This window comes from Carassius carassius, chromosome 24 (genome assembly GCF_963082965.1).
Source record: "Carassius carassius chromosome 24, fCarCar2.1, whole genome shotgun sequence".
Taxonomy (NCBI): domain Eukaryota; kingdom Metazoa; phylum Chordata; class Actinopteri; order Cypriniformes; family Cyprinidae; genus Carassius; species Carassius carassius.
The window spans coordinates 28,417,627-28,443,228 of NC_081778.1; the positions used below are offsets into that span (position 1 = coordinate 28,417,627).

At 34.6% G+C, this 25,602-nt stretch overlaps 1 protein-coding gene across 3 annotated transcripts; it reads right to left on the reverse strand.

The window, feature by feature from the left end:
• Nucleotides 1–948: 948 nt before the first annotated feature.
• Nucleotides 949–23,688, reverse strand: LOC132103377 (ral guanine nucleotide dissociation stimulator-like 2). Of its 3 annotated transcripts, none has more exons than XM_059508440.1 (20): nucleotides 23,488–23,688; nucleotides 22,580–22,753; nucleotides 10,680–10,727; nucleotides 9,850–9,936; nucleotides 9,601–9,767; nucleotides 8,748–8,801; nucleotides 8,464–8,657; nucleotides 8,098–8,207; nucleotides 7,746–7,961; nucleotides 7,562–7,665; nucleotides 6,811–6,895; nucleotides 6,174–6,233; nucleotides 5,406–5,492; nucleotides 5,118–5,150; nucleotides 4,912–5,033; nucleotides 4,745–4,834; nucleotides 4,124–4,217; nucleotides 3,062–3,289; nucleotides 2,743–2,857; nucleotides 949–2,009 (listed from the first exon to the last, which is right to left on the reverse strand). In XM_059508440.1, the coding sequence occupies exons 2-20, from the start codon at nucleotides 22,736–22,738 to the stop codon at nucleotides 1,828–1,830; spliced, it is 2,235 nt and encodes a 744-aa protein (XP_059364423.1). In that variant the 5' UTR covers nucleotides 22,739–22,753; nucleotides 23,488–23,688; the 3' UTR covers nucleotides 949–1,827. The 3 variants fall into 3 exon arrangements, with proteins under 3 accessions (XP_059364423.1, XP_059364425.1, XP_059364424.1); XM_059508442.1 differs by lacking the exons at nucleotides 22,580–22,753; nucleotides 23,488–23,688 and adding exons at nucleotides 11,232–11,324; nucleotides 11,554–11,676; XM_059508441.1 differs by lacking the exons at nucleotides 22,580–22,753; nucleotides 23,488–23,688 and adding an exon at nucleotides 11,554–11,796.
• Nucleotides 23,689–25,602: the final 1,914 nt, after the last annotated feature.

The window sequence follows — 25,602 nt, forward strand, 5'->3', positions numbered from 1 at the left end:
CACTCAACACCTGTTCCAAATGTAGGCTGCCTGATCACGCTTTCCTTTGACTTATTTTTATGTACACCCAGAATGTGGAAACAATTACATTTCATTCAATACTGAAATGTATTAATAATAATAATAATAAGATGAAGAAGAAACAGGTAAATATGATTAAAGTGTACAGTTTTAATCAATATTTTTGTGCTGCTTTACACATATTACCATTTTAAAGTGTGGAGTCAGTAAGATTTATTTATTTATTTTGATGTTTTGAAAGAAGTCTCTTAGACTCATCAACGCTACATTTCTTTGAACAAAAATACAATAAAAACACTAATATTCTAAAAAAGATTTTTTTTTTATTATATGTTATAAAGTGTAATTTATTTGATCAAAGCTGAATTGTTTGCATCATTTTTTTCATGGTTCTCTGATGCATAGAAAGTAATAAAAATAATAGAAATTGAAATATTTCTAACATTATAACAACATTTGCAACATTTTAAATGTGCTTGTGATAAATTAATTAAATTTTGCTGTTATTTTAGCATCACTGAGATACTGTTATTGTTTTTATTATTCATATTTTGAATCAGTTAAAAAAATTCTATATTTATAGTTTAGTAATTTAGACGGTTTAGTAGTTTTATGTCTATGCAATTTGTATACATTTTATTAAAATGATAAATATTGCCTTTCAGTTAGCTGATACACACATACATATATATATATATATATATATATATATATATATATATATATATATATATATACAGTACAGACCAAAAGTTTGGAAACATTACTATTTTTAATGTTTTTGAAAGAAGTTTCTTCTGCTCATCAAGCCTGCATTTATTTGATCAAAAATACAGAAAAAATATAATATTGTGATATATTATTATGCATATTATGCATATATATTCCATTTTATTTAAGTTAAATGATTTATTTGAATGAAACTGTTTTTATGGTTCTAATTTTAGTGTCCAATTTAGTGTAGTTAACTATTTTAACCTTGCTGAATAAAAGTATTATTTTTCTTTAGAAAAATGTTACTGACCCCAAACCTTTGAAAAGTAGTGTATTATTATTCTTACTAAATTATTGTGCTGTTAACTCAGAAACCCACAACTGAAATCAATTGTGAAGTCTCCCTTGTTCAGCCTACCAATGAAGAGTGTTTCAAATTGGTCACTTATGAGTTTGTTGCCTAAGATTGTTTTACACAACCTTTTTACTAGGTTTTTGGAACAGTCACCATAACCATATACCATAGCCATAATTAATTCTGGATAAATATTCAAAGAGAAAGCACATAGTAAGCAACTATCAGCTGCATACTTGGTGAGGACATTCGAGAGCGGCAGTGGTTTTTGCGACTCATCTTCAGGTAGATGACCGTTTTGCCCACGCAGAACAGCTCAGTGTTTTGAAATGTTAGACAGGTGTAAGTACCTCCTGTAAGTGTTTAATTAAAGCTGGGATCTTTTAGCTGCTCTATCTCCATTTGATGTTCATTAATGCAGAATTTTGAGCAATATTCTTTAACCAATGGACTGCTAGCTTTAGAGGTAGACGGGGGAAGCACTGGAAATGCTGGCATCAGCAAAAGGTACGCGATTCTGTCTTGAAATTCATTATGGATTTATGTAATGTAAAAACAGTGCAACGTTTAGCAGTAACTAACATCTTACAGCCAAGCTTTCACTCAAATTACTAATATTAGGACTTATGAAAATGACTTATTTGAGTCAGTTCTACAGTTAAGCCAAAGAGCTCTGAATGAAATATTTTGTGTTTTTTCTTTTGAAAGCACTTGGACGTGAATATCCTGTTTTTATGTTAAAATAGTGTCCGGACTAGTCTTCTGCCCTTGGCTTTGATTCGTGGAAAGGTTGCGCTGGTTTCGTTGCCAAGATTCGGAGACCCTGTTGGTGTATTTCCTCCTCTTCTCCTTAACAGGAAGTCTACGCTAGCTGAAGACATGGCATAGAAGACATTTCCTGTAGGAGGTATTATTAACTCTGCAGAGGGAGAAATGAAAGACAAAGAAATACTCAGAAAACCATAAAAATAAAATAGAAAGTGGTATGCTTTTTTCTTAATCAGTTATATATATATATATATTTCTATACATTTCTATTAATAAGTAAAAATAATTAAATTTGTATTAAATTAAATATTTTTAATATGCATTTATATACTGTATTTATACACTACTGTTCAAAAGTTTGGGGTCAGGAAGATGTTTTCTGAAAAAAACTTATGCTCACAAGGCTACATTTTTTTAATTAAAAAAATGTCTTAAACTAAACTTTAAAGAAATAACTGTAAAAAATAAATAAAAAAATAACATTATTACAATTTAAAATAACTCTTGTCTTTTTGAATGTATTTAGGTGCCACATGATCCTTTAGAAATCATTCTGATATGCCGATTTGATGCCCAAGAAACATTTATTATTATTATCAATGTCAAAAACAGTCTTTAATGAATAGAACGTTCAAAAGAACAGCATTTATTAAAAATATGAATATTTTGTAACATTATACATGTCTTTACTGTCACTTTTGATCAATTTGATGTGTATTTGCTGAATAAAAATATTAATCTCTTAAAAAACACGTGAACAGCAGTGTTCATATCCATTTATATTGTATTTTTTTTTATCATAAGTTTGCAATGTCACTATGTCCAATCAGCATTTTATGGTGTGTTTTCAAAAAGTTTACAACATGAAAAATGTGAAAAATCACCTTTCCCTTCCGGCAGCAGTTGGATCAGCTCGTATTTGGAGGCTTCTTGAGCATTCTGGTTGTGCTTGTCTAATGCAGAACTGATTACAGTGGGTGTTTTATCATTACTGGTGACCTGAGGCGGCACAGAAGAGAAAGTATACATTAGAACAAAGAGCGACTGCATCCATATTAAACAGAAGCTGACATGAAATGCAAAAGATGGTCTGATGTAACACTGGACTGGTGCTGTGAAATACAGCCATTTCAAAGGCCAAAATTGTAGAACATTATTGTTGTTTTATAAATTAATTTAAAAAATGTGCATTTGCTAGACAACCAGAATGCTTCTGTATAAGTTGCCGTCGTGTAAATCCATCCGTATCCTGGCGATTCTCATCTCAGGCCCCGCCTCTCGTTTGTTATTGGTGGGGTTGTTGCCACAGGAGACGGACCTCCGATGTGATTTGACAGCTGTAGAGGGTGTGGTCAGGAGGGGGGGCGTGGCATCATTGGGCGGTGGTGATGAATCAACATCCAGACAGGAAACAGATGGGGATTTCACATGCTGAAATAGTTAATTATGACAATATTCTTAGGAATAGTTGAACAAAAAATATTAATTATATCATCATTTGCTCACTGTCATGTCCTTCCAAATGTAATATTTCTCAAAAATAATGATACTTTCCATACATTGGTAACATTAATTGACCACAACCTGTCAAATACCAAAAAAAAAAAAAAAGGGTGTTGCAAAGTTTTAAATCAAAAGTTATGTTCTGGTTCCTCATTCAGTTTAAGTCTATGGATTATTCAATCAGTTTTGCTCCTAAATCTCATGTTTGCTAACATATATTCTTAAAGCTCTGACATTCTGCAAAACATCTGCTTTTCTGTTCCACAGAAGAAAGAATTACATACAGGTCTGGAGAAACATAAGTGTGAGTAAATGATGAATTTTATTTTTAGGTGAACAATATAGAATTCATTTTCCGCCAAAAGTACTGCATTCATGGATATTAGCTCATCCATTTAAAAAAATATATATTTCTCTAGACTTCTATAAAATTATTTTCTGTATTCTGTAAAGCTCATTTAAACGCAAGCCTTGAGATTAAAAGGTTTTTGGATCAAGGAGAAGCATACATTGTCAAATATGTCCTAACTTTTATCTGCTAGTTTGAATTTTCATGCGAGAAAACTTTTATCTGGCAGTAAGAAAAATGTGTCGCATAATAAAAGCGTGGCATGGTTCAATTCGAAAAAGCAACTTGCTTTGCTATAAAGATCCTCAGTGAGCTCTCAAATAATAAATCTTTTCAAGTTGCTGATAAAAGCCGGGCTTTTAAAGACCCATTACTGCAATGTAATCAAAATAAAGCTCTTTATTCACCCTAACCTTGTAAAGCTTGGAGAGCAGGTGATTGACAGGAGACGGGAAGTCAAATATCCCATCAGCATCCATGGTTGTATTTGCCACGGCTGAGAGAGCACTGTAACGCAAGAACAGAGCGATCATGTCACAAACTGGAGGCTCTTTGTCATGTGCTGCTTATGACAGATTTTTTCTGAATAGACTGAAACCCTGAGTATAAATACAAAGCTCCAAACTCGCAGCAGCAGTAGCTTTGAAGTCACACGCTAACTGCAGATGATAAGTGTGTCTTTGTCCTGTTTTAATACTTCATTTCTTTCAGCTCAAGCAGCATTATGGTGCTTAAGAGCTCATGAAAGAAACATCTGTGTGTGCATGTCAAGGATTGAGCCTGATCCTCAAAATAGCCAACGGGAAGATTGTAGTTTGAATAGTAGAAGAATTGAGCCAAGCATTCACAAAATAAGAGCATATCATACTATATAAAAGTGTTCTCAGTTGGTGGGTCGTGACCCAAAATATGTTTCAGATCAGTTCAGCAGAGAAAAAACAATGCTGAATTAGGAAATAATATATTTTCAAAAATTCTAAATATTACTAATAATGTTTCATTTATTTTTATTTCAGTTTTCAGTTATGTCTTACTCTGGACACTGTGTGATGATCACTGTAGGGTTCAGGCCACGGCCAGGACTCGGCTCGCCCGGTGCCTCAATCTGATTGGACAGCTTGTAGCTATTAAAAAACATACGGACATCTTATATAATTAATCAGGGCGTATCTGAGATGTTCAGAATAGAGTTGTCACTGACCTTTCCTCTTCACACAGAGTAGGTGCGCTGTGATACCACTGAACAAACGTCTCATCCGTTCTGAAAATGCTGTTTTTACACGAGGACTGAAGGAGGCGAATTTGAGCGATGACTTCAAACTCCTGAAATCAAGAGAATGTGATGTTAATACTTTTTTAAACAACTTAAAAGAATGACAATCAAGTATATAATCACCATAAACTCACCCGTCGTCTTTTATCGAAGTTGATGAAGCCATTCTGCAAGACAAGAGACATTACATTTTGGTTTATATTACAATCTGCTTTGGCCAATGCAACACTGACTTATAGTTTTGTTTGACACATCTTGATTCTGTCAGATGAGCTTTGAGAAACATTGTGAAACCACTGCTTTCTTATACTTCACAGCTGGATGAGCCAAACACCATCTGTTTTATCTCTCTCTCTCTCTCTCTCTCTTTTTTTTTTAGTTGTGTTAGTCGTGTTTCATGGCGGGCTATGACCGTACATCACCTCTAATCTGTCTTTGACTGCAGTGTCCAGCATGGTGAGATCTCGGAGGAAGATGCCCAGGTACGGCACAGTGCCTTGAGCGCACGACTACAAGGATTCAAATACATCAAAGATTATAAACTATATCACACTGTCATAAATATGTGCATAGTTTTTGACACACACACACATAGTACAAAGATTTTTTAAATGCTTTTGAAAGGGGTTTCTCATGCTCACCAAAGCAGCATTTATTTGATTAAAAGGACAATAAAATGTTAATATTATTGCAATTTTAAAATAACTGTTTGCTATTTGAATATGTTATAAAAAGTAATCAATTCCTATGATGCAAAGCTGAATCTTCAGCATCATTAATCCAGTCTTCAGTGTTACATGATCAGTGAAAAAAAACAGCATTTATTTTAAATAGAAATATTTTGTAACAATATACAGTTTTTCTTTTCTTTTTAAATGAAAACTTTCATTCAGCAGTAATTATATAATAAAAAAGATAGTAAAATTTAAAATGTACTAATTTCCACAATATTACTGTTCTTACTGTATTTTTAAAAGACATTTCTTTAAAAAACATTTAAAAAATCATACTGATCCCAAACTTTTAAACTTTTAGTATATATTATCATTATTTATAACAATATTTATATAATATTAATATATATATATATATATATATATATATATATATATATATATATATATATATATTCTATGAATATAATATATTTGAAAATATTATTTAATATATATTTATTAAAGGATACTTACCCCTGTAAATCTCCTGTTGTTGATTTTAGTGTCAAGGTTTGAAGATTTTGATGTCCCCTCCTGTAAAATGAAAAATGCTTTTATCACAGGAAACTTTCTAAATAGTTTAGCTCCCGTGTTCGCAAAATGTTTCTCTGATGCATTTAAATCTGCCATGTTGTGGAATTCTAATGTGATTTCAGAGCTTCAGTGGACATGTTGTTTTTTGCTTTTTGGAATTATACAATATTGGTCATTATGAACGGTTAAATCTTAATTTCTCCCTTTGTGTTCCAAAGAAAAAATAACAGCATAATGACATGAGGATGAGTAAATAATGACAGATTTTTCAATTTTATGTGAAATATTTCTCAAACAGCAATAGACAATGAATAACACAAGTTTATAGTGTGAGGCTGTGTTTTAGCATGGCTGAATCTGATATTACTCATTCTGTTCATGTCATTAGTTGCTCCCCTCAGGCCGTGCTGAATTGATGCAGTGCTCTACAGTGATGAAGCACATCCAATGAGAATTTGACACAGAGAGCCAGAGAACATCGATTGGCCTGATATTTTCCCATCAATGCATCGCCATGCTCTGTAATAAGATTAGAGAAGCGTTTGAATTGGCTGCTTTGTGTCGTCATGTGACTGACCTCTTTGAGTAGCTCGCGGCTCTGGGAGAAGTTGTCTTTCTCTGAGAAGATGTCAGAAAGTTCCTCATATCTCTTCACAGCTTCTCTATCAGAGTAGAGAAAAGGACTTTCGGTTATTCTGCACTGCTACTGTGACGTTACATTTTCACATAACAAGCATATTTTTTTCAGATTTCAATGTAAATTGGAAATATAATTGAAGGAAATATTCCAAATGAAATTCAACTAAAATATTATAATTTTTACATTATGAATCATATCATTTTATTAAGAAGATTGTAAAAGTATTGTGATCCTTTTACAATCTTATACAGCATAAAAAAAAAAAAATCTGACCTATTTATAGTTCAAATATACATGCATTCAAATAAAAAATATGTTATGTTTAAATCTGCAAATGATAAAATATTTTTGTAAATGTACTGTTCAAAAGGGCAAGAAAATACAAAGCATTCTAGAAAATTAATTTTTGGGTAAACGCAAATTTTTTTATTATATTTTGGACAATATCAATATATTTAGATTGAAAATATGTTAATGCAAACAAGAAATATGACAAATGAAAGAATATAAATTAAACTTGTCTAAATATACAGTATGTGTGGATAGATAGATAGATAGATAGATAGATAGATAGATAGATAGATAGATAGATAGATAGATAGATAGATAGATAGATAGATAGATAGATAGATAGATAGATAGATAGATAGATACTGATACTGAAGAAGTTTTGTAGGTAAAGCCAGACCTGTCTGTCTCCTGCCAGGTCTTTCTGAGTCTGTGGATGGGGTTACTCTGCAGTGCTGATAGAATGGCGTACAGTGAGGAGAAGTTCTTCCTGCTTCTGCAGGCCTGTTTGGGAAACAAACCACACGTTCACGTGTGTCCTTCATCCTGACTGATGACATCATTTACAGTAAAACCGCTCTGACCTCTGCGACGCTGATCCATTTCTCCAGCAGTCTTGCCCTCTGTTGGCTCTTCAGACTTGTGTTCCACAAGCACGAGGCTGTGACAGCGTTTGCTAAGCGATTAAACTGCTTGATAGTGGCTCTGACCGACCAGCACGCTCCTTCCCGGCCCTTCTTATCTCTCTGAGACCACAGAGACCCCAGACAGTGATAGGGCACCAGCTTCAGAAATAGATCCTTAAGGCAAAACAAACGCATTTCATTTAAGGGTGTTACCAACAGCTCTGAGATGTTTCAAGAGACACAGTTTGCTATTGCTGGTCTTTTCCACAGATGTAAAGGTAGCATTTGTGAGCATTATGATCAAACTCACAGTCTCAATTCTGGTCAGCTGCTCTGCGATCACACTGGATGGAAACCCCAGGATGCTAGTGGCATCAAACTCTGAGGGTTCAGGAGGAGATGCCACACCTCTGGTAGGATCTGTAGGAAATCAATTCATCAGTATAGAAAAATATACTTAATTTCTTAATTTCAGAACCATCAAACTTCATGTTGTAACATTCCCACCACTAAAATGAAGTAGTTAGGTACAAAATCTGACACATTGTTCTTGTGACAGGTGTTGACAGATAGTTGTACACACAAACTGCCAAGTTTGTGATATAATATAATAACCTGCACTGTCTGTCAGAAATGTACAAAAAACTGTGAAAGGTAGCCTTTGTCATATCCTGACCTGAGAGCGAGCCGGACAGCAGGGCTTTCTCACTCAGCTCCTCGGCGATCCTCAGCAGTCGGCCTTTGATTTCTGCGCCCGAAGTGTCTGTGGGAAGAAGGGGGGCCAAGCGCAGAAGGGAGGAGGGATCGTTCAGAGAGCGGAAATCCTCGGGATAGTCACTCAGCCATGTGCTGAACACCATACACACCGCCCTGAACACAGCAAATGTGAATAAACACTCCACAAGGCAGTTTAACAGACACATATATTATAGCTTGATGTCTATCTATAATAGTACATACTTGTTGAACATCTGACGTGTGTTACATTTGCTCTCCCCAGGAGGATTTCCCAACCTAGAAAATAGTTCAATTGGAAATTAGGAGTTAATTTACTGTAATGTAAGTTAGTATTGCATAGTATTATATATAAAATAAATGTACACTACTTAATAATAAGTGATAAAAATAATAGGCAAATAAAATATTAATATTATTCTTTACACACACACACACACACACACATATATATATATATATATATATATATATATGTATATATATATATATATATTGTATATTTAAAATAATATAGACAGATAGATAGATAGAAAATATGTTTTATTTACATAATATTAATACACACATTCATTCATGTGAGTGTGCATATATATATATATATATATATATATATATATATATATATATATATATATAACAAATGTAGATTACTTAATTTATTGTTCATTGATGCTGAAATTCAAAATATTAAAAACACATATATTCTATTTTGGAAGAGTTAGGTTTGATGGTTTAAATTGTTCTGTTATGTACGAGTATAACCATACACAGCATTATAATATATACCTTTATATACCTTTAGTAAATAATTATGATACATATAAAATACTGCACAGGGATTGAATCATTCAAATGAATCATTAAAAGTTATAGACTTGATTTATGCAATTCACTGAAAATCAATTACATTTACAAACTCTAGTTGTACTGAATTTTAAATTAGAGATGTTTTTCCCAAAACAAAAAAAGGACCATGCAACAAATTTTAATCTTAAAACAAATTTTATCATGAACAAATTCATTGCAGATGTGTCATTAGTATTCAATATTTGAAAAACAAGAACTTTTTTGGTACTTGTCAGTCAGGATGTCCAGCACTCTCTGGGTGGAGGTGAAGGAGCGATAGGTGGAGAGGAAGATGGAGATGAAGGAGGAGTCGCCCATGGAGAAGGAATGAAGGAGATGGAGGACCAGCTTTTCCTCTGTCCCTGCTTTGACATGCTGAGAACGGGATACTGTGGACTGGGAAGAGATGGGTGAAGGAGTCAGGACAGAACCTCTGGAACACATAACACTGAGCATTACTCGGGAAGATGGGGCTCACCTGCGGGCCGGTGGGGGGAGAACCGTGCCCTCGTTTCACCACCACAGTGTAGATGATACCATCTTCCTCCGTTTCGGACACAGTGGACTGAACCAGAGACAAATCAGAGAAAACAAGCTGTCATTTTGTGGATATTTTTTCCAAAGCGCCTTCCAGTACACTTATTACAAGCTCTTCAGGTTAAGGGCCTTGCTCCTGGTCACAATGATTATTGCTCGTTCTCTGTGGGAATCATTTGTATAGTACAGCCAAACTCTTGATTAAAGGCATAACATCTGCTTTAGTTTATTTAGGCCAACATGAAAATTTAGTTTTTACTTCCCTTTTATACAAATTTACATGCAATAAGTTAAGACTTGTGTGGGAAAACTCATTTCAGTAAATGCACACTGTCAGTTGGCAAAACACAGACAACATTTGTAGAAATGTGTGTAGACTGATTTTCAATCCATCCAAAAGTAATAAATAATCATTATTACACAGACATACGGTATACTACTCTTCAAATGTTTGGGATTATTCTTTAAAAGTCTCTTATTCTTATTTAATCAAAAACTCAACAATTTAAAAAGCTGTTTTACATTGTATATGTTTTAAAATGTAATTTATTCCTGTGAAGCAAGGCTGAATTTTCAGCATCATAACTCCAGTCTTCAGTGTCACATGATCCTCCAGAAATCATTTGAATGTGCTGATTTGCTGCACAAGAAACATTTCTTCTTATTATGAATGTTAAAACAGTTGTGCTGCTTAATATTTTTGTTGAAATGATGATATGTTTTTTCCAGGATTAATAGAAAGAAGCATTTCTGTTGGCAGAAAAGTCTTACCAGGTCCAGTGGACAGTACCATGTGGTCTTCATCAGGGTTGGCTCCCCCTAAAAAAAATAAAACGTAATATATTTTCAATGTAAACACTGTTTAGACTGATGATACATATGTTCAAACATTAATAATTGAGATTAAACAATGAAATAAATTACAATGTGAAAACTGACTGTTTTCCAGAAGGTTTCCTGAACACTCCCCATGTTGCCATTAATTGGACAAACACACAGTCCCGCCCTTAAACTCACGCTATTGGTTGAGCTGCACTTCAATTGGGAACTCTAACCTTGACCCTTATCTCAAAACAGCTAAATATCAGCTTAATTTTTAAGCTTTGCTAAATCTTTCCTCACAATGGCTGCATTCAGAGCAAGGTGAGATTGCACAATGGCAGCTGTGTAAGGTTTGACATTTATACTGTAAACTCTCTGATAAGGCATCACATTTACATGTTATCTCCAACAAAACTTAATGTATGAGCGAATTTAACACAACACATTTGACAGAGATTTTCCGACATTAAAAATGCATGAGAGAACAGGCCAAAAGCAAACCCAGTGACACAGTTATGAGTAACTGTCTGAAACGTCCACATGCTTTCCGGCAGACTGGCACACATCAATCACTTACTAGTATCAATGTTCAAACTGAAACACAAATTTGAGATATTTACTTAAAAACCTGCTATTTCTGCCTGAGCATGAAATGCTAAATTTTTTCAAAGCACACAAGGTACTTTATAATATAAGTCTTGAGAAAAGCCATAACCCTAAGCAAACCAAAACATTCATTACCTCAGTTGCAGATCACTTCCTTAAAATCATTCATTGTTGTATTTGCTGCAAATCGAAAAACAACTCAAGGAAATAACACTACCTTCAAATCAGCAAGTCCAGACAGGCAGAGATCTGCCAACTTCCTTGAAATCCTTATAGATTGCCAGAGAACTCCATCTCTTTCAGGCCTTTTCATCTGTTCGATTTAATCTATTTTTCTTGCTGCTGCTTACAGAGGAGTGTTAATTTCATTCAGCGAGACTCTTAGTCTATCTGTCTTCCCCGCTCAAATCTCACTCTCTCTGTAATGGAGCCATGCAAACACACCTGAGCTTGTCGCTAGGCCAACCCCCAACACACACACACACACACACATACGTCACAAGGGCACTCCTGTTACAGACTCACACACATTCTTTATTCCTCCTTCATTCATTTATGGTTGAATCTCACAAAACCTCCAAGTCATACCCCTCCCCCCAAAAAAATGTATATATGTGTGTGTGTGTGTGTGTGTGTGCATGTATATGTGTATATATATATATATATATATATATATATATATATATATTGTCAATGCAAAATAAAATAAAAAATGTAAAAGTGTACTTTATGTACATTTGTCATTGAAAAATATTGAAAAATTAATAAACAAAACCTTTAAAACCTAAAATATGTTTTTATTCTTTATTCACATGTGGGTTTTTATTTTCATTTTGGGGAAAATATGGTTGTACAAATAATATGTACAAATAAATAAAAAATGAAATATTACTTTAACAGACTTTTTATTGTCCTATTTTGTCATGAAAATGTCAATTGGAAAAATATTAATGGACCCAAAAATAGGCTTCCTTTTCTTTATGCACGGTTTTTATTTTGATTTTGGGAAAAAATATGATTTTGACAGGTTCTCATAAGCCTTACACACTGTAAAAAGTCAGTCAGTAAAAATACAGTACAATATACCGTAATAATTTAAAGGTCCGTATTTTCTTTTTACAGGTGTTTCTCCGTATTTTTTTAAATTTCGCTTTGAATTGTGGGTACAAGAAGCTCAGTCGACAATCAGCGCGAAACCAGTGCTTGAGCAGGCGCCATTATTCACGAAGACAGTCTCGGTCAAAATCTCATTTTAAAGTCAGATTTAGGATTTTGATAATGGTTCCTACTCTTCCTTTGTAAATTATGTTTTGTTAAATGTAACAAACTGTAACGTTAACTTAGTTGCTGCCTGGCTTGTTTGGCAAATGGATGTCGGAGCCGTCGCATTCAACATTTTCAGCATACGTTAATTTACCGTCTCATCTTACATTTCTAACGTTATACAGCGTGGAGGTACGTGTTACAGTACTCACTTTCAGTTTTATAAATAAAGGTTTATTAACTTTTTATTGTTAATGCAGTGTAACGTTTTTTTGTTAATGAGCATCTCGTAAAGCATCCGGAATATTAACGTTACTGGGGTGATATTTAGCAGCTGTGATAACGTTAAATCTGAAGTGCGATAACTTGCAACTGTGTTTAGAGCGCTTTATGCCTTCAACAGGAGCTGGCAGAGTAATGGGCAAGAAAAGAAGACACCATTAACGTTACGACTCTTTATTTAAAAGAGATTATCTGAAAAAAAAGAAGATCTAAAAGAGAAGATCTGACATCACGGAGTTCTTCGAGAATAACACACCTTTTCTGCCGAATGAAGTAGGTTTAGACATTTTATCGGCTTGTTTATGTTAAACACACACACACACACACACACACTCGATAAGTTAATTCTGTAACTTTACTCGCACACTGTCCGTGAACGCACACGTCGTGCACAGGCAGAGAATGCCGCTTCATAGAGCGCGCCAGGAGCGCATCGAGTTCTCTCTCACTTACACAGACAAAAGCACTCAAAATTGTCAGATTGACACTTACATACAAGATGTTTCAATTGCATTTTCACTTAATACTTCGCGATTAATAAAAAGTCAATGTGGACACAAATTCCCTTTGTTTTATTTTAAACATAAACATCAGGAGGAGAATGGCACCTACGCTGGAATTCATACAAATGTAAGGAACATATCTAATGAAAATGTGTATAAAGCATTTTATGTTGCCTTTTAGTGGAAAATAATCAAAGGGTTAGTTCAGTAAAAAACGAAAATTCTGTCATTAATCACTCACCCTCATGTTGTTCCGAACCTGTAAGACCTTCGTCATCTTCAGAACACAGATTAAGATATTTTTGATGGAATCTGAAAGCTTTCTGACCCTGCATAGACAGCAAGGGCCCTACCATGATCAAGGCACAGAAACATAGTATAAGGACATTGTTAAAATGGTCCATGTGACATTTTTTTTTTTAATTTTACAAAAATATTATTTTTTTTTATTTTTTTATAAAAAGAATTATTTTTGTGTGCAAAGTAACCAAAATTACAACTTTATTCAATGATTTATCCTCTCCTGAGAGAGTCTGCCACCATTAACTAGAGTACCACTACGGATGCGTGTGCATTAATTTGCCAGTAAACAAGGTGCAGCGCATGCAGGGTCTACATCAACAGCACCACACACATTCCCCATGGGTCAGAGAGCTCTCGGATTTCATCAGAAATATCTTAATTTGTGATCTGAAGATAACTGAATGACTTAACAGATATTTTATAAGCAATGTTTAAACTGGAACTTAATAATTAAATCTCAACCTGTTCTGCATGTTATTCTGTACATTTTCATTCATTTTCATTTCTTGTCATTAACAGTCTTCCTGTGAAGAAATCCTGAACGAGCGTCAAAGGTTCAAATGAAGGGAATCTACGCTTCCAAGACTCATGTATGAACTACTTCTAGATTCCGTGTAAATGTTAGTTAGTTTTTTCAAATCTCAACTTAGGACTTGGACAAAAAATGCAGCAAAAGAAAAAAAAAAAAGTAGTTTCCTCAGACGGGCACATGGCAAGAGATACTAAATGCACACAAACACTTGGAGCCCTGATCTTAATTTGGATTGTATAGTTTTCTTAGTTTAACATTGAAATGTCAGGCATGAGTGCATACATTTTTGTTCTTTATTTTCAAATGCCGTACAAGAAAGTTTTTTTTTATTTTTCGATGTCAATTGTAGATGCAGATAATTTAGCATGAATAAGAGGTTAGTAATCTAACTAGGGTTAGTTCACCCATAATATTATATGAGTAATACCATTCCAATCCTGTTAGACTTTTGTTCATTTTTGGAACACTAATGAAGATCCTTTTTAATGAAATCTGACAGCTATACTGTATTGGAAGTTGAAATGGTAGTTGCATAGGCTGTCAATTGAGCGACAGAAAGCACAGAGATTTCATTAAAAATGCTCTTCATTTGTGTTTCAAAGATTGTGTTCTATGGGAAAATGGTGTCATTTCACTTGACTATAAGTCTGTAGCAATTGTTAATGATAACAGCCCTGTCTTTGTATTAATTTTTACCCCATGTATTTGAAAATGTATTCTTTGTGACCACTATTTGGTGCAACACCAATATTGTACAAGTACCTGTTCATGATTTGTTTTTTCTGCATGTTGCTGTTTAAACTAAAAATTGTTCTATAATACAAACATTTTCAATGGTACTTTTCACATTGTTAAATTGATGTCATAATATTTTTGTCTTCACCTCTTTAAGGCAAATAAAAGCTACTGAACGCATTTTTAAGAATGTTCACATGAGGTAAAAATAAACCATGTTCAATTTGTACATATTGTGCTGGATTTATTTGCTACAGAAGAGGCCTATGCTAAACATTTTTTTAAACCTCTGCATAACGGATTTTCCGTTTATGGTACGGAAGAAAATGTTAATCTACAGAAATTTCCGTTTTAATGTTGAAGGAAGTGTCCGTAAAGTGTCCGTAAATTTAACAGAAATTGTCCTGGTAATTTTCTGCCAGTACATTATCCGTTTTTTTACTGAATTTTTTTTTACAAGTGCATGTGTAGACTAATGCTGCTAAACCTGTTTGGTGAAGTTTAATGCAATGAATGAAACGGGAGTAAATAAATACACATGAATGTAATGGCTTCAGATTTCAAGAATGGCAGCCTTTCCATCAAATCTACTGCTCAACAGGTCTTCATATAAAACAACCATGATTTTATGATAGCTCTTAAAAGAGATGTTCTTCAGAGAGCAATGCATGACATGAGAAATGCCTGCTAATAAAACTCAGGGCAACACCTGTTTATCTAAAAGGGATACTTGACCGAAAGCATATATTGACACAAAGATGGTGACATGCCATGCAGGTGTTGGGTTTTGGTTACACTTCATGCAGTCCTGAGAGTGATGAGTGGTAGCCTCGCTGATTACATCCTATTTGCTATAGTGTGTATGTTTTTTATATATATAATGAAACAACCAAGTTCCATGTTTAAGAAAGTAAAAATAGCTGACTCTGTGAGCCGCTGACACAGAACCATAGACATAAAGTTACACTGAAACTAAACTCTTTTTATTTTCTTGTATTGTATCACTTTGCATTGTATAAGTGCTACTTCAGCCATATGAACTTGAAGTGCCGTCCCATTTGAAAATAAATGCAACATAAATAAGGTTTTTGTATTTTTTCTGAAGAGTGATGATATGCATTTTGGGTGGTTTCTGGTTTGTAGCATAGCAACACATTGGAAACCACTCAGAAAGCATAGCAACATTCTAGAATTATTCAGAATCTGGTGGTTGCCAATGTGTTGCTATGCAGTTTCCATGTTTTTTAAAGGGGTCATATGATGCTGCTAAAAATAACATTATTTTGTTTATTTGGTGTAATGCAATGTGTTTATGCAGTTTAAGGTAAAACAAACACATTATTTTCCACATAATGTACATTATTGTTTCTCCACTTTGCCCCGTCTTCTGAAACGTGTCATCTTTTACAAAGCTCATCGGTCTGAAAAGCGAGGTGTGCTGTGATTTGCCAGTTATCCAGTGCATTGGCTGAATAGCTCAAGCGTGTGATGGAAATGTTACACCTCTTAACATATTGTGATGCCCTGTCCAACTGGAGAAATGATACATAAATATAAAACCCATTATAAACATGATATACACATGATTTCTAGTCGTGTCCTCTTTCTGAAGGCCAAACAAAGTAGTTTTGTTTTCTCAATGAAACAGCGACACACACCGCGACCTTGAGTGAGCAGTGTGTGCAGCCACATGTGACGACCCCAGGCTGGACTACGCTTCGAACACGGTGAAAGCCGATCCAGTGATCCACAGTGCAAAGTTGATGTATTTCCTCAGCGACCAGCATGGATCAGCTCCAGGCATGACGAAGGACATCGGTTGGAAGGCCAAACAAAGTAGTTTTGCTTTCACAACCAAACACACAGTGTCTATACCACGTGGCGGCAGCAGCGGCAACAACAATACTAAAGCGAGAATAAAAGGTACACCTTATTTCTTTGCGTGAACATCTGGGCAGCATTATGCAAATCTTACCACATAGTAATGTAGATATGTGGGGGCGTATTAGAACAAGTCTTTTTCGGGGGTGTGGTTGACTGTTGACTGTTAACTTTTATAACGAATATCTCTTTGGATTTGAGACTTTAGTCTTTGTAACTTTACAGATCTTCTTTATGCACCAAGAGCTTGTAACACTCCAAAGAGAAAGGAAAAATTTAAATCGCATCTTATGACTGTTACGTTCGGAGACCCAGTGAAACGCAGGAGAAGAGAGATCCAAACACAGCGTGGGTTTATTTGGGTAATCCAACATTCAGGGGTCAAAACCAAAAATCCATCCAAACAAACAAATAAACAAACAGGAACGGGAACTCGGAAGACGAGGAACTCGGAAGACGAGGAAACTGGGTGACGGAAAGAAAGGACTCCATGAAAACAAATGGAAACAGACCGGATTATATAGGCAGGGTAATGACTATCAAGTGAAGACACCTGAGTGCAATTACCAGGAGTGAAATTACTGTGCTGAAGGGACAAGGCTTTGTGGGAAATGTAGTGCCTGCGGTGAGTTGCCTATGGGGAAGTGAGACCACTAGTGGACACCCAGGGAAACAGAGACCAGACAGCGGGACAATGACTCATAAGTTAACAGTTTTAGCCTGTTGTTAAGCAGTTGCTATAGTGTTTTTGAGTGGTTTCTAGCATGTTGCGGAGGTGTTGGGTGATTGCTAATGTGTTGCTTTTAGAGTATTTTAAATAGTGTGTAGCTATGCTGTTGCTAGGCTGTTTTAAATGGTGTGTTGCAATTGCTAGAGTGTACTAAGTGGTCTTGAGCATGTTGTTATGTGGATTGCTAAGCATTCTGGCTGGTTGACACAATGTTGCTATGCGGTTTTTCTAGAGTGTTTTAAACTGTTTAAGTGTGTTGCTATTCTGAACAGTTTCCATATATATACATATATATACATATATACATATATATATTTATTATGTTGAGAGTTTGGTGTGTTTTTATTGTATTGCTATACAGTTGTTCAATTGAATAAATTATTTCTTTTTTTATTTACATAACACAAGGTGTAAAACTCCTTGATTTCAATACCATTTGCCAATCCTCTCTGAGTCAGGCCTAGAATTACCCTTAACAGACACTTTTATCGCAGCTGTTAATATTATGTGGCGAAATTCACATTCTTGGGTACGTTTGCAAACTTTGAATTTTACCTTTAGGTTAAACCAGCTGTGAGTTTCCATGGCTTTTCTCAGCCAGAAGGAAGTGTATAATGAGTGTGAACAAACACAGGAAACAGGACATGCTGTCATGTCATGCTGCCCTTCCTCAACACGCTCTTACTCTCTCAGTCAAACGCTCTGAGCCGCTGTAATCACTAGCGTTAGTTAGCCTCGGGGACAGGGAACAAGAAAACCTCTATAGAATTCCCCAAGACAATATCAGCTGCTCTGTGTGTTTACAATTCTTTAGTCTTTAGAATTCAAGAATGGCAACTTCCTGATCAAATCTACAGCTCAACAACTTTGTAGTGTATGTAAACAGCCATCATTGTATGGTCTATCTTAAAAGAAATCTTCTTTAAACAGTAATACCTGTCATGAAAAATACCTACTAATAAAACATTGGGCAACAAAATTAACATGCAATTTTTGATTATTTACAATTTGCATTACATTAAAATATTGGACTTATGAGCTGGTCAGATTATTTTAGTTATTTAGTTAAATTTAGTTAGTTAAAAATTATAATGTTGGTTCTCTTTAAAGATGTTAAAAATTTTTTTATCATTATTATAGTTCTTTTAGTACTTCAATTGAATGAAATTGAAAAATGTTGTATCGGCAGCAAGCTGAAATAAATCAAGTTCTATATTTATTTTATTATTATTTTCAATATTCAATATTTTATTTATTATTTTTTCCAAGTATTATTTGTTATGGTTTTAGACTCTTATAATTCTTTCAAAATAAATAAATAAACAATCTTACTGACCCTGATTGAACTTTTGAACAGTAGTGTATTTAAGTTTCTTATACTAAAAGATGACAGGTATAGAGTAGTCTGTGAGTTATTAAGGAAAATGTAAAAAAATTGTCACACTGTTCTCCCCCTGCTAATACAGCTGCCTCGCAAACATTAGAAAACCTTATATGTCCCTGCTGGCTGCGTTCTCACCGAAATGCATTGAAAGTACATCACAGGGGAGCTATTTACAGAGACCTATTGTTTCTGCCTTTTCCGTGAATACCTTGTCTCACTCTCTTTTATCTCTCTTGTTGTGTTCTCTTCTATTACCGCATCGACCAACCTTTCCTCTTTCTCTGCCAATCGAAATCACACCATGACCATGTGAATGCTCTCCACTGACGATCACAATGGAGCTTAATGGAAATCAGTCAATCATTTCTGCCCTGTTGTTGAGAGGTTTAGTCAATGCAATGCCGGCATTATACTGCAGCCGTTTCAGTGACACATGGCGCCGCATGTTGCCCATGGTGCACCATTCAGAGGACATAATGAGCGTTCTGTAGACAAACTGGGTCAGCTAAGGTTGTTTTTAGCTAAACAATTATCCACCCCTCCTCCCTCTCTCTTTTAACGTTACACCCAGATACACATGCAAGGAATCTCCACAGCGATGACTGCATTTTGCCTTCCACATATGCATCCTGCCACTGTCATTTAAGGATCAAGAGAGGGTCAAATCTAGTTTCATCCTGTTCAGTCGTCTCTGGCCTCGCTTTTGTGTCATCCGAGCAAGTCCCGACAAAAGAGCCAGTGTGTTTCATACTGGACTCTTGCATTATTTACCAAAGAGCTGTGAGCAGGTCATGTGACCCGAACAGGAGGGAAGTTACTACAGTGAACTGCATGAGACAGCAGGGCTTCTGTTTTTAGACCGGGGAAACCATAGTGTTGAATGGTTATAACCTTGGTGGGGCAATTTCTAGCCAATACTCAGGATGCTGTGACAAGATGACATGAAAAGCATAAGCTGTTTTTATTCTGATATTTACTTGGAAAAGCATGCTACAAAAAGTTGTGCCAATATATCTGTATTTGTGTGTGTGTGTCTGTGTGTATACTTTTAGATTTATTTAAAAATATTTATATTTGTTATTTCATTTAATAATAATATTTTAGAAATGTTTGTTATAATATATATATATATATATATATATATATATATATAATTGAGTGCTAATACCTTTTTTCTGTGGTATCACTTGTGACCCTGGACCACAAAACCAGTCAAAATGGTTAATTTAAATATAAATAAGCTTTCCATTGATGTATGGTTTGTTAGGATCGGACAATATTTGGCCAAGATACAGCTATTTGAAAATCTGGAATCTGAGGGGGCACAAAAATCTAAATACTGAGAAAATCATCTTTAAAGTTGTTCAAATGAAGTTCTAAGCAATGCATATTACTAAGCAAAAATGTTGATATTTTTGAATTTAATTTTGAAAAGTTTAGATATTCTTATGGTAGGAAATTTACCAAATATCTTCATGGAACATGATCTTTGCTTAATATCCTAATGATTTTTGGCATAAAGAAAAATCTATAATTTTGACCCATACAATGTTTTTTGGCTATTGCTAAAAATATACCCCAGCGACTTAAGAGTGGTTTTGTGGTCCAGGGTCACATATTGCAATTAATATTCAAATTTGTGATATTTCACAAGTTACTATTGGTATTGTGACAACCACAATTATTTAAAATTAGGTATAATAAGTGGTTGTGGCTCACTCAAAGATTCAAGATTTTTATTCGTCACATACACATAGCATAGCATATATAACCAGCAGTGAAAGCCTGTTTGATTGAATGAAACACTTGTATGTAAGCTGATGACGTGTGATATTAAAGCCTTCTGCAGCAGCTGACGGTATATAAACACAGATCATGATAAAAAACCAGGTGGGGTCAAACTGCAGCACACGAGGGCTTTGCCTTAGGCTGATAAGAAACTCACCACCCATAGTACGGCCAACACACACCATTTCCCACTAAAACAAACACAAAGCAGGTTTAATCACAGAGCACCAGATGAGCATATTTGAATTTCATTAACTTTCAGCTTGGCCTCTTTATATGATTACAGTTAGTTATGTAATAGACCCTCTTTAAAGTAACATTTGCAGCTAGTTACCCATTCGAGTCACAACTGTATAACTCTGCAACTGTAGCTTCAGTTTCCTTATGATTAAATGTCTAAGGACAAGGCCTATGTTACTTCTGATCATAATACCAGGGCAAAAGGGTCAAAACACGACTGAATATACCTTTTCTAGTTTTAATCCAAGAGTGAAAGCTGATCTAGCACAGAACACCACAGCATTCAGAAACATATGTATGAGATATGTGTGCTCTTACCTACCACAGAAACCCACGGTAAGCAAAGCAACCCAACACAATGAGCAAGACCTGACCCAAGAAATATGTCCCTAAATTACACTTTGGTTATTGTTAGTAGTATTCATGTACAGTAGTATACATGTAATATAATCAGGATTAACCAGGGCTTATGAAAATGTCCCTGAAGATCACAATAATGGTTAAATAACTGATATGTTTTACAGCCAAATTTACATAAAAGGTGGCAGTGTTATTTTAGTATTACTGATATACTATTATTTTTATAGTCAAATATATTTTTAAGTTTTACTCATTTTATTGTGTTTTTTTGTCATTTGTTTGTTTGTGTGTGTGTGTGTGTGTGTGTGTGTGTATATATATATAAATATTTATTTATTTATTTATATAGTTTTTAGTTTTTTAATTTATTTTGATTTAATTATTTTAGTTCTTCATTTTTAAATGAAATTGAAAAAAATCTGAAATAAAATAATTTTGCTTTTTATATTTTATTTTATTTTTAGTTTCTTTTCATTTCATATCATTTCATTTCAAGTAATGGAATTTATTTATGTTTTTAGTTTTAGTTAACAATAGTAACCCTATAATAAATGTAATAAATAATAACTATAATAATTATAAATAATGGCCCCTACTTTATTTTATTTTGTTTATTGGACTTTATTGTTTGTTTTGTTTTATTTTTCTTCTACATTTATTGAATTATGAGATCTTGTGGATTTTTATATGCACTTTAAATAGTTAGAAAAAGAGGTAAAATAAACTGAAAACTTTACAGTATGTAAGATTTTTTAAAATGTTTTTGAAAGAAGTCTCTTCTGCTCATCAAGCCTGCATTTATTTGATTAAACATACAGTTAAAACAGTAATAGTGTAAAACATTAAAATGTAACTGTTTCTATATATATATGTGTGTGTGTGTGTGTGTGTGTGCGTGTAAATTTTTTTTTTTATTATTTTAATTTTCAGCATCATTACTCAAGTCTCCAGTGTCATATGATCCTTCAGAAATCATCCAATATGCTGCTTTGATCCTCAAGAAACATTTCTGATTATTATCAATGCTGAAAACAGTTGTGATGCTTTATATTATTTTGGAAACCGTGGTACTTTTTTCAGGATTTTTTGATGAACAGAATAGTGAAAACATACTGTGCAACATTATAAATGTATTTACTGTCACTATTGATTAATTTGATGCTGAATAACAAGATTAATGACTTTCAAAGACAAAAAGGTTTTTGAAGTCAGGGGTAAATCATGATGTCATCGTCCTCTTACCTGTGTGTGATCAGCCTCCTTGTTCTCATTCTCCTTCCACAGCTGATCCACTGGGCCGTTGACCTCTGGCTGTAGGGGCCGATATCCGACGAGGGGCACCTCTCTCTGTCCCACTCCCGGCAGCTCTACTCCAGATGTTTTCATACTTCGGGGGAGCATGATGGTGCTTCAGGTCTGAAAAAACACAAAACAAAAACAAAACTGAGGTCATTGTAGAGGAACAGGCAGCTGTACGCCTGGTAGATCATTTGTTTTCATCATTTACATTTCCCTTTGCCAAGAGACAACTTTGAATTTGAATTCAGGCCCCTCCTTCGCCTTTTCCTCTTTTGCTCACTGGTATTTATGTTAGCCTACAGATAGAGATCTCTTTCAGGAAAAGAAGGACGGAAAGAGAGCAGCTCACCATCAGAACTCAGTGCCATTGTCAGAAACAGCAATAACCAAGAACTTTGAGACAAGTGCAAGTTCATAAACAGCATCATAGTTCATATTACAGCTTTTCTGAATGCGGTCATTCACTAGTCAGGGATAAACATTTATTAGTCAGTGAATTAGGTCAAATCTTACAGGAAAATAAAGCTTCCTTTCACCTAACCCTAACCGTTGCCTAAAGCACTTGGCTTATTTTCCGTTTATTGAGTCTTAACAGGAACATATGAAAATTATATATAATGTTATTATATATATATATATATATATATATATATATATATATATATATATATATATATAATTATATGTCCAGCAATATCAAAATACGTTACGCACAGGACACGATTGCTTTTATTAATAACTTTTCTCTATGAACTTACAGTTTGCTTATATATGACACATCTTCTCTTCACGTCTCACATAAGAAGACGATCATTCGCGTTCATACACACCAAACCTAAAGGCAGAAATACCTGTTAGCAGACCAATATCGCGTCCATCCGCCCCTGCGTGTGGGTTCCTCGGAAGTCAGAGTTTCTGTCCCTCCATATCTGTCCCCTCCTGCTTCGCCCGTCAGTGCTTATCGGCCCGATGAAGGCGGCGAGCTGACCGTGTGTGTTGGTGAGGCGCGGGCGGCGCGTTGGGCGCAGTTCCTGCTGTCACTCCAGCGCGTGTGGTCATTGGCTGGACGCGCTGATGAGGAGCGGTTCCCGGTAAATTCAGAGTTGAAAACACCGGACGCGTCGCGAAACAACAAGAGTGCTGTAATAAAAAGTAAACGAAGCTGTCTGTACTGGAAGCGCCCGATGCAACGCGGACATCCCGTTTCTATGTTTACGCAATGCATAGCCACTCAGCTTCATGTTTGTTTATTTATTTATTTATTTTGTTTGTTTGCTGCACAGCTATAGCCCCCCCCCCATCTTATTTAACACATGATAAAATAGTGTTAAATAATGTTTTAGAAATCATTTGTTATTCTTGCAGTTACTCTTTATTTTACTCCAGACACTTTATTTCCTTCATTTTTTTGATTCATATATATATATATATATATATATATATATATATATATATATATATATATATATATATATATATATATATATTGCAGTTACCATTCTTTATTTAATTTTATTGTATATTGCTGCTACTCCGGTCACTTCAGTTTCCTCATTCATCAAAAAAAAAATAATAATATATAAAATATATATATATATATATATATATATATATATATATATATATATATATATATATATATATATATATATATATATATATATTTTTTTTTTATATCATTTAATTTTACCATCTGCAATAAAATAATGTTAATTTTTTGAGATAGCATTTGTTAATTTTCAAATTAGCTAATATTTTATTCTATTTTGCTGCTATTCCAGCTACATTATTTTCCTTAATTTATCTGACATAAAATAATTTTATTTTTTATACATCATTCATGTTATTATCCACTTTTCCTTCATCTGAATAAATTTTTGTCAAATGGGTTGTATTTTAATGCGTTGTATTTCAACGAACTCCTCCTAGAGATTAATTCAGATCAACACCAAAGTTGGTATGCCTAATCTAAAGGCCTTTGCGATGTTAAATTGCGAAGATTTTGAGTTTTCGTTAAAGGGCGTGTCCGTGGCGGCCTGGCGAAATTCGATGATTCGCCATGAAAAATGAAGTTGCTATAACTCAGACATACAATGTCCAATCTGCCCCAAACTTCACATATTTGATGAGACTCCGAACCTGAACAGATTGACATGCCCGTATTCAGTTATAGTCATAGCGCCACCTATTGGCAACAGGAAGTGACATATTTTACACTGCGACTAACTACTAGAAATTTTATGACATCAATGTCTTTTTTGTGGTCAGTCTAATCTAAAGGCCTGTGCGATGTTAAGTTGTGAAGATCTTGAGTTTTCGTTGAGGGGCGTGTCCATGGCGCCGTGACAAAATTCAAAGTCTCGCCATGGGAATAAAAGATGTTATAACTCAGGCATAAAATGTCCGATCTTCCCCAAACTTCACATGTTTGATAAAAGTCCTGGCCTGAACAGATCTGAAGGCCAATATTCCATCGGGTGTGGCAAAATGGCTCGATAGCGCCACCTATACACTTTCAACGGAGTGCGCCTCGATCTATGTTTCACGTAGCTACATGTACAAAAATTGGTACACACATGTAACACACCAATACCTACAAAAAAGTATCTTGGTACGAAATCCTAATCCCAACAGGAAGTCGGTTATTTTGAATTTTCCCTGCAAAATTGGTGTTGTTTTTGCCATTTTCAGGGGTTGTACTTTAACGAACTCCTCCTAGAGATTCATTCAGATCAACACCAAAGTTGGTATGCCTAATCTAAAGGCCTTTGCGATGTTAAATTGCGAAGGACTTGAGGTTTCGTTAAAGGGCGTGTCCATGGTGGCCTGACAAATTTCGATGTTTCGCCATGATAAAGGAAGTTGCTGTAACTCAGACATACAATGTCCAATCTGCCCCAAACTTCACATGTTGGATAAGATTTTTGACCTGAACAGATCTACATGCCAATATTCAGTTATAGTCA